The sequence below is a fragment of the Dendroctonus ponderosae genome, unplaced genomic scaffold (genome assembly GCF_020466585.1).
Source record: "Dendroctonus ponderosae isolate FM_Combo_2020 unplaced genomic scaffold, Dpon_F_20191213v2 Dpon_F_20191213_4, whole genome shotgun sequence".
In the NCBI taxonomy this organism is placed as follows: domain Eukaryota; kingdom Metazoa; phylum Arthropoda; class Insecta; order Coleoptera; family Curculionidae; genus Dendroctonus; species Dendroctonus ponderosae.
Window position 1 is genome coordinate 15,356,210 of NW_026018611.1, and position 8,967 is coordinate 15,365,176.

Here is an 8,967-nt window from a genome sequence, read left to right on the forward strand (position 1 = left end):
ATTGGTAGCATATTGGAATACTTAAGCATTCAAAAAGAAAAATTCCCATCTTTGCTTCAAATTACGAAAATTTTTGATACCAAAAAAGTGCTCTTCTACAATTTTTTGATGAAAAGTCACAGCGGCAATGATGTTTTTTGTCATTAACAGATGGTTACCGGTGGATAGACCTTGTCAATAATAACACTAATTTGTCAAACTGTGACTTACTTTGAATTTTATTTTACGAATTTGCGAATATGTGATTAGTTCACGCGGAATGCTACAGTAAGATAGCAAAAGCTGAAAGAACTTACGCCAAGATAGTGGACGACAATCCATTTTCGGGTTCCAGGCACAAAGGAACAAGTATTGGACATAATCGAATCAGGGCCTTCCAGGGGCTCTCAGAGCACAATAACTGACACTTTCCCAAGCGCAAAATAAATACCGAGGAAGGGCTACATTCCTACCACGTTTGTACGTTACACGCATACACACATATGGTTTATTTTTAAACACCAATATTCGAGGTTATGAGCACAGGTCGACATTTCGTCAACAAATCTTGTTGAATTTAATTAAGCAGATTACCTTGAAAAACATTGCTGCCGTATTTCTGATATAATTTTTTTGCAAATTTCTCAGTTGTTAATAACAATTAATTTCTTTTACTATTTTTCTGTACTCCTATAACAGCGCCATACAACACCTCCAGAGGAATGACGCCAATTTTGAATCACCCTGTATATACTTTATAGTAAATGTATTTACGTGTCATTTATAAATTTCCACTATTATTAGTATTAGGTACGATCAGTATCACAAATCACGTAAAACCATGTGGTGGCCATAATGCTACTCATTGCAAAATTGTTGGGACAATAGATCACATACCATTTGGTAATCTGGTAATAGCTCAAAACATAATCATTGTTAGAGAATATTCATGGGACATTGCGTGCACATCTATGATATATTCCTAGAATGTGACATAAATATACAGGCATATTCATAGAAGATTACGAGCTTTATTCCTGGAATATCTATAGCATATTTTTAAATTACAACTTTCTTGTCCTTGGAATATTCATTATGAATATTCGTAAAATATTAAATGTTCTGGTTTGTCCAAAGATTATCTCCTCTTATCTGGGTTTTTACAACAGTGTCCTAATTTCTCAATATAAAGTGGTCACATGTCGCGAGCGAATGACAATGGAACTGACTAAACGGATGGTCTGTTAATCGTCACCCAGATAACACAAGATATTCTAGGAATATTCCAAAAATATTCAATCCAGCACATTCAATATTCCACGAATATTCACAGGGAATATTCCAGGGACAAGAAAGTTGTAATTTTGAAATGTGCTATAGATATCCCAAGAATATTCCTGCCATATGCCTGTATATTCATGACACATTCTAGGAATATATATCATAGATATTCCATAAATATTCTCAAACGTGGTTTTTGGTATCTTGGAATACTCGGTAACGCAAAAAATAAAAAAAATATGGAAAGTTAAATTTTGCATTGGGTATTATGCAATTAAAAAATCTAGTTGAATTTTCAGTAAAATGTACCTAATTGAAGTTTTTTCCACACACATAACTGAAAATTAAGAGACTTGTTATTAAAAATTCGAAAAATTGAAAATTCAGATTCCTGTTATTGAACATTCACATACTTGTTGTGATTGATATTATATTATATATTTATAATTTTTTTTATACAGTGATACATTATTTTCATTTAATACTAAAGTAGTTAGAAACGCCGAATAGGGTTTCGCCAGATTAAAGGAATTAACTATGAATTTGAAATATGAATTTTCACTTACAAAATGTACTGAAAAGTAACTGAATTTTCAACCCATTTTTAACAGTGTGGCCACCTTATGTTTTTTACCTGATTTGTAATACTACCTAATACTATCAATATTGGAAATCTATAAATGACACGCAATTATCTTTACTATTAATTACATAGTTTATTAATATATATGATATTATAGGTCATTATTATATGTTGTCGTTTATATATAGGTCGTTATATATAGGTTGTCTTGACACCCTTTCTTTGGCTTTGGCAAAGTAACACCCGACTTGAAGTTCAACCTCCTTAGCCGTCACCCGTTGATGATTGACGATAATGTTTTTTTTGCTTTGAAACAGCAAAAATATTAGAATCAAAGTCAAAGAAATCAATAAAATAAACCAATATATTGCAGCATAACTTACCCACGATGATATTAAACAGTAAAACAGTATAATAAGGTTTCTTACCAGTCTGTTTGTCACCAATAAGAGCACTATCTTTGAGTTTAGCAAAGTTACTAGAAGTTGGTGTTGACCTCCTAGGCAAACTAGTAAGGTATTCCAACTGCAAATTTTGGCCTAACAATAAACTAGGGCTGTTAATATTAAAATCACTAAATTGACCACCCTTACCAATAGTTATTTGTTCTTCCCTGGTTGATTTTGCTGTAAATTCCAAAGAACTTTCAGAGTCTTCTAAGCTGCTTGAACAAGTTCGTATTTTTCTCTGCCTTTTTTTTGGCAACTCACATTCAGAGTCTGGAATGTCTGATGGCACACAAGCCTTATTTGCTTTTGGCTTTTAAAAATGTTGGATAACTCTTATTAATCATCAATGCAATGACGTCCAAGACCAAAAATGCATATACATCATATTATCGTCATATTCGTCATTTCTACTACCTGGGATGATGTTCCACTCTGAGTTTATTTCGTTTCTAAATCTTTGTCCGTTTTTGTCGTCCGCCTTTGTCGTCATCCTTTCATTCAGCTAAGTAGAATATTGTTCGTTTGTTAGGCGTCTAAAAGTTGTCATTTATAGGAACTAGCCTATGTAAAGAGAATGAAAGTTTTTTACTTGAAGGCAAATGTAATATTATTCTTAGCCTCCAAACTTCCATCTGTTTATTATGTTTTACTGATATATGGATTCTATTTTTTTATTTACCTACATAATCGATTAATTCGAGATTCTAGATATATGACATTTTTTTATGTGCAGCACTTGGATGAAGACTGACGCAGCCGGACTTAAAACTGAAAAGAGAAAAGCTGGTACTCGTCGCTAAATAGAAATGGGTGGACTTGTTGGTAAAGCTTAACTCGATGCTTCACTTATCCAATAGCTTATTCGGAGGTTTGATTTCGCTAAGGAATGAATTAGCAAGGTATCCTGATATTTAAACGGATGCAAATATGTAAGTTTAATTATTTTAAATATTTTTGATCAATTTAAACCTGGATGCCCTTTTTGCGTAAGTTATATTACATAGATAAAATACAGAATTTGATAATTTAACCTTATCAGATGATATTTTGAAAATGCATGTTATCCTACAAAAAATATAACATAAGTAAGTCATGTCAATGTAAGATTAAATGGCACTAAAAAATTGATTCCCGTTTAGTATCTTGTTAAATTATAAATCTTTGAATTTGGAATTTGTAACTTAGTTGGTGTTATAAAATTTTATGTAGTTTAACAATTTGATTTTAAACTTTAAACAATTAAAGAAACGTTAATTTTATCAGAATCAAGAATTTACACATAAAACACCTATCAAGGGTTTGGCTTAGTAAATAATTAATTATAGGGGTTACAATGAACGATTATAATCATCCAAGTAGCACTATATATACACAATCCAGTTCTTACTTCACTAATCCTAACATGGCGTCCATGCCAGCAACTTTATCATGGCAACATAGTGTTGGTAATATGGTAAGTAATTTTATACAACCTATAGAAAGTAAGCTATCTCGATGGTTTTGGCAAGGTATTAACACACTTCCACAAAGCCATTTCTCTAAGGATCTTACGAAAGTAAATTATTTTGATAAATATCTGTGGCAAGGAATATTTAACGAGAGATTAGAATCACTTAAAGAACAATTCGCATTTGAATTCACAGAACAACAAAAATCTCTGCCAATACAGAATAATGTAGTATTAACAAAAATTGATAAGGTAAAGGATCAAATAATAGCTGACTTACCACAAGATAAATTGGTACTAGAAGACCAATTGATTTATCTGCAAGGTATTGTTGGTAAATATATGCTTTCTCCACAATCTTATGAAAAAGGATTAGACCGCTTAAAACAAGTTGTTTCTAATAATGAGCAATACATAATAATTATTGAAAAAGCAAGATCTGGATTTCGATCTGAGCTGAAAAAGCAACCAGCATTATTAGCAGAATGTTTACAAGGTGATGTTTTATTCTTAATTCAACATCATTCAGAGTCATCTCAGAACTCATTAACACCAACACCCTTAAAAAAAATATTGAGTTATTACAAACCATTAATGGCACATAAATCTTATGTCAGACATCAGAATTGGTTACAAGAATGTTACAATACTCAGTCACTGTTACCACCACCAGTTATCAAAAGACATGTTACAACAGATACCCCATCGAATGAAAGAAAAGAAGAGAAGAAAACATGGAATCGATCCATACGTAATTTGTGGAAATTATTATGCGAGCATGCTGGTAAATTAATTACATTAGGATTAGCTACTCAAGTGACAGTTGCTCAAGCACTAGAAACTCATGTAACTCAACAGCATTCTAGACTCAGAATAGGCTTAGCCAATCGGTCTAATTTATTAGATACATTAGAAAGAGTGAACCGAACATTTACTAATAATACAACATTATTAGACTTTAAAACATTACCTACACCCATGGAGCGTTGGTCATCTACTTTAGACAATAAATCCGCCCGAGAAACAATAACTTTTGAGAATAAAGGTTACACGAACAGCACAGAAATATTTACATTACCATTCAACGTCAGTGCTGGTTCTGAATTTGATCAATACATGGTAATTAAACAGGAATTGAAACAGGAGATATTGAATCAGTTTGATAAGATCAATGATGATTTGCTTGCACTCATAGAAATATTTAGTGCAAATGTGAATACTGAATTATTGGAAGCGAAATCTAATCAAACGATGTTATTTCGTGTAATCAGAGCATCTTTTCCATTTAGTCAACGTCAAAACTGCAATGTATCAAAAGATAAGCTAGTTGAACTTCAAAATACGATAAATGATACATTGTCAAATGTTAATACTCCAAGAGATAGCAATTGTGAATTAAATACTGTTAATACTAGTAGTTGTGATGAATTAATCCAATTAATACAGTGTGGAGTTAATCATTTTAAAAATGGATTTCTACAAGCAACTGAAAATAAAATTTTATTAACATCATATACTAAGTTAGACAATGCTTATAATGATTTACATGCACAATTTCAAAACATGAGTGATAAAATAAGACAGCAAGTTTCACAAGAATATCAGCAGATATTAAATGAATTAATCAAAGATTTTCAACTATTAAGAAGATTATTAAACAGTTTAAAAGTAGAATTAGCGCAAGAAATAGAAGGAAATTGTATTTCAGAAATCGGCCATGGGCACATTAAAACAGCTGTAAGTAAATTTCAAAAACTAAATGATTTTGGTAATGGTCATCTATTACATTATATTATAGATCAGGCATATACTAATTATGGTCAACTGAATAATTTTGACAATATAATAAATTTTATAGCACAGCTACCTTGGTTTTCAGATAGGGTGATAAGCTATGAGGCACTATATGATAAAATGGAAAAAAAATCTCCTAAAATATTAATTTTTGTGAGCCAGATTGAACAAGCCATAGGGAACCAGTATATGCTTAAGAATGAACCAATATTTGTTTCTAGGCTAAATAATTTAAAGAGTAGGGCAATGATTTATTTTAATAATATCATTGATGCATGGGCCTATAAGATGCGGAATAATGATGCTAAAGAAATTATGGAATTTGCTAAAAAATATGACTGTGATACCAAAAAGTCTATCCTAGCTCTAGTAAGAGAAAGAGAATATGCAAGTGATTGAGAAAATGCAGAAACATAATAGCGTTTATTCTAGATCTACGTTGCCACGGAAGTGGTGCTGTAGTTTGTTATCTTTGTTTAAGCAAATGCACCGTAACCCGCCAAAAAATTTTTCTATATAACATTACAGAAATGTTTCGTTGAAATGTTACTGAAGCGTTGCGCTAGACGTTATTTAAACGTTGCAAATAAATATTTTGTAACATTATACATGGTACATCTTTGAATAGTGCAAATATTTTAATTGGTGGTACATAATGGCCCTAGAAGCAGAACTAGGGGATTGCCCTGCTTCGAGGACAAAAATAATATTTTCGAGCCTGTGAATTGTAAATTTAAAACATTTTGAAACAAGTTAGATTAAAATGTTCTGCAAATATTTTTATGAAAACGTTATAGAATCATGAAACTGTATAAGTGATTCCTTGATGAGTACAAATATTTTAACTGGTGGTACATTTTTGTCCTCGAAGCAGGGACAATCCTATAGTTCGGTTTCTAGAGCCATTATGTTCCACCAATTAAAATATTTGCACTCTTCGTAGATACACCATGTATAATGTTACAAAATATTTATTTGCAACGTTTAAATAACGTATAGCGTAACGCTTCAGTAACATTTCAACGAAGCGTTTCTGCAAAGTTTCATTTGCAGTTACATAAACATTTCTGAAACATATAGTGCAGGTAACTGAAACGTTTCGGGATTTTAATATACGCTTCTCAAACGTTTCGGAAACGAAAAGATGTTTAGCGGGTAGAAGATTAATTTGGAAAGGAAATAATTGTATCATACACAGTCTAGCCTATAATTGTCAATATGTGTACCCTGTGTAAGATAATGGTGGTTACGATTTAGAGATGCTATGTGAAAATGATGCTATTACTTGAAAAAAAACACACAGAAACTCCAACAAGAGAAGGATATTGGAAGATTGATGTTAGTAAATTTTTGTTGTTGTGTTGTAACATGTTATAACGTTTTCAAGAGGTAATAACATAATAAATATTACGTCACAAACTTGGCAGAAAGTGTAACTATAGGGCGTTAGTTTGTACTTGTTGCAGATAACACTATATAATAACACTTACATTAAGTAAAGCAATATTTTTCTGTTGGCAATTTGTCAGGTGGTCGATCGAAATAATACATCTGGAAACAATTTAGAAAAAGTAAGTGAGAAACAACTAAGCAACGATTTACTTGAAAAGTTAATAACCAAGTATTAGTTATTAGAGGACTATCTGTTTTACATGTATTAGAACTAGCTATTTTATCACTTGCCATAACTGCTCCAGTATACAGGGTGATTCAAATCTGGCGTCATTCCTTTTAAGGGGTGATACAGGCTCACTTGGAGAGGACGAGAAAAATATTGCAGTTTTTTTTTTGGAAAATTTCTAGAAGATATTAACAGTTGAAGATCCAATGTCAACTTTGTTATTAAGTATTATTTTGAAATGTCCCATCTTTCATTGGTGGCCTATTGGAATACTTGACCGTTTGTAAAGAAAATTTGCGATCATATAGCGTAAAAAACACGCTTCTACAATTTTTTGACAAAAAGTCAAAGGGGCGCTGATGTTTTTTGCCATTAACAGATAGTTACAGGTTGATAGCCTTTGTCAATACTAACAAGCATTTATCAAACTGTGACTTACTTTGAAGCTCCTTTCACAAAATGTACAGCAACATCGAATTTGCGAATATGCGATTAGTTCTCGGTAAATGCCACAGTAACCGTAATCAGAAACTGTAAGTAAGTTAGACCAGCCAAGGGTTAGAGACACTGGATAAATGGCTCCAGGAATTGACGAAGTTAGTGTATGTTCTTGACATACTCGGGTTCCAGACCTAGAGGAACAGGTATTGGAGATAATTGCAGCTGAGCCTTCAGGGGTACTCGAAGCATTGCACGACAACTGACCCTTTTTGAGCCATCGGATAAGTGCCCCTTTAGCTCCCACGAGGCAGAGCTACATTCCTACCATGTTGCATGTCTGTAAGATACACAGGACCCAATAACAAATTATATATCTGATCTGCTCAACCCCGGTACATATTGAGCAGGAGTTAATTAAGCGAATACGAGAAGCTGCTCAAAATGTGAGCCCAGACTGCTGCCAAGACCTGGTTGGAGTTAAACGGGGCAGAACGTCAAACCTCTCTTGTGAGTTTAAACTTAATTGTATGTTATTTGATCGATATTGGTCAGTGACACATAATCTTTAACAGGATGTTTTTGATGACAGCTGTGACGGATTGCATATGCCTAATACCACTCATTTGCCCCAAAAAGGTGGGCAGAACTGACCGCAATGTGACAACGTTATCCGAACCTCAAAGTATTTCATTGTAACTTATCTTTCTTTGCTTTTCTTGGTTTCTAGATTTTGTAGTAATAAAAAAACAACATGTATTAACGTAGAGTTAAATAGGCAGATTAATTTCAAAAACATTGTTGCCATCCTTCTGTTTTAGCTTTTTGCAAATATACCCCTTTTTATTAACGATTAATTGTTTTCACTATTTTGCCTGTACTCTTAAAACACCCCCCATATACCTCCAGAGGAATGACGCTAATTTTAAGTCACCCTGTATTGTTATTTGCGAAGTAAACCATTTACTAATTTAGATAGCAAAACTAATTCTGAACTACCTGCTAGACTGTATCGTCATTTACTGATTTTACCGTTAAATTGTTTTTTGCAGCAATAAAACGGTCAAATTGTAGCACGCGTACCCAACTTTGATCAAATTTGTCAGTTTTTAAATTATTCAGCTTTAATGTTAATATTATAAATAATGATGATTATTAGGTTTATTGCTGCAATGTTTAGCTTTGCTAAATATTAACGTAGTTAGTATTAGCGTCGTTAGTATTATATGTAATTTTTGGTTGATTATTAGCCCAATACTACATCATCGCGTTGCTAAAGAGTATGACGCGAGTAGTCTTTCTGCAACATATTTAACTGAAACCAAAACTGGTATAGAAGTTATGAAAGCCACTACACTGAGTCAGATATCATTAC

The 8,967-nt window shown here is 32.6% G+C and overlaps 1 protein-coding gene across 2 annotated transcripts; it reads left to right on the plus strand.

Moving 5' to 3' along the window:
• Window positions 1-3,177: 3,177 nt before the first annotated feature.
• LOC125502331 lies at window positions 3,178-8,449 on the plus strand. Of its 2 annotated transcripts, none has more exons than XM_048666005.1 (2): window positions 3,178-8,102; window positions 8,168-8,449. In XM_048666005.1, exon 1 carries the CDS (start codon window positions 3,626-3,628, stop codon window positions 5,930-5,932), a length of 2,307 nt encoding a protein of 768 aa, XP_048521962.1. In that variant the 5' UTR covers window positions 3,178-3,625; the 3' UTR covers window positions 5,933-8,102; window positions 8,168-8,449. The 2 variants fall into 2 exon arrangements, with proteins under 2 accessions (XP_048521962.1, XP_048521963.1); XM_048666006.1 differs by having other exon boundaries at window positions 3,178-7,930; window positions 8,003-8,449.
• The last annotated feature ends 518 nt before the right edge of the window (window positions 8,450-8,967 follow it).

What these genes read in the sequence shown, in the direction of transcription:
- LOC125502331 (XM_048666005.1), top strand. Translation starts at nt 3,626, where the DNA reads ATGAACGATTATAATCATCCAAGTAGCACTATATATACACAATCCAGT.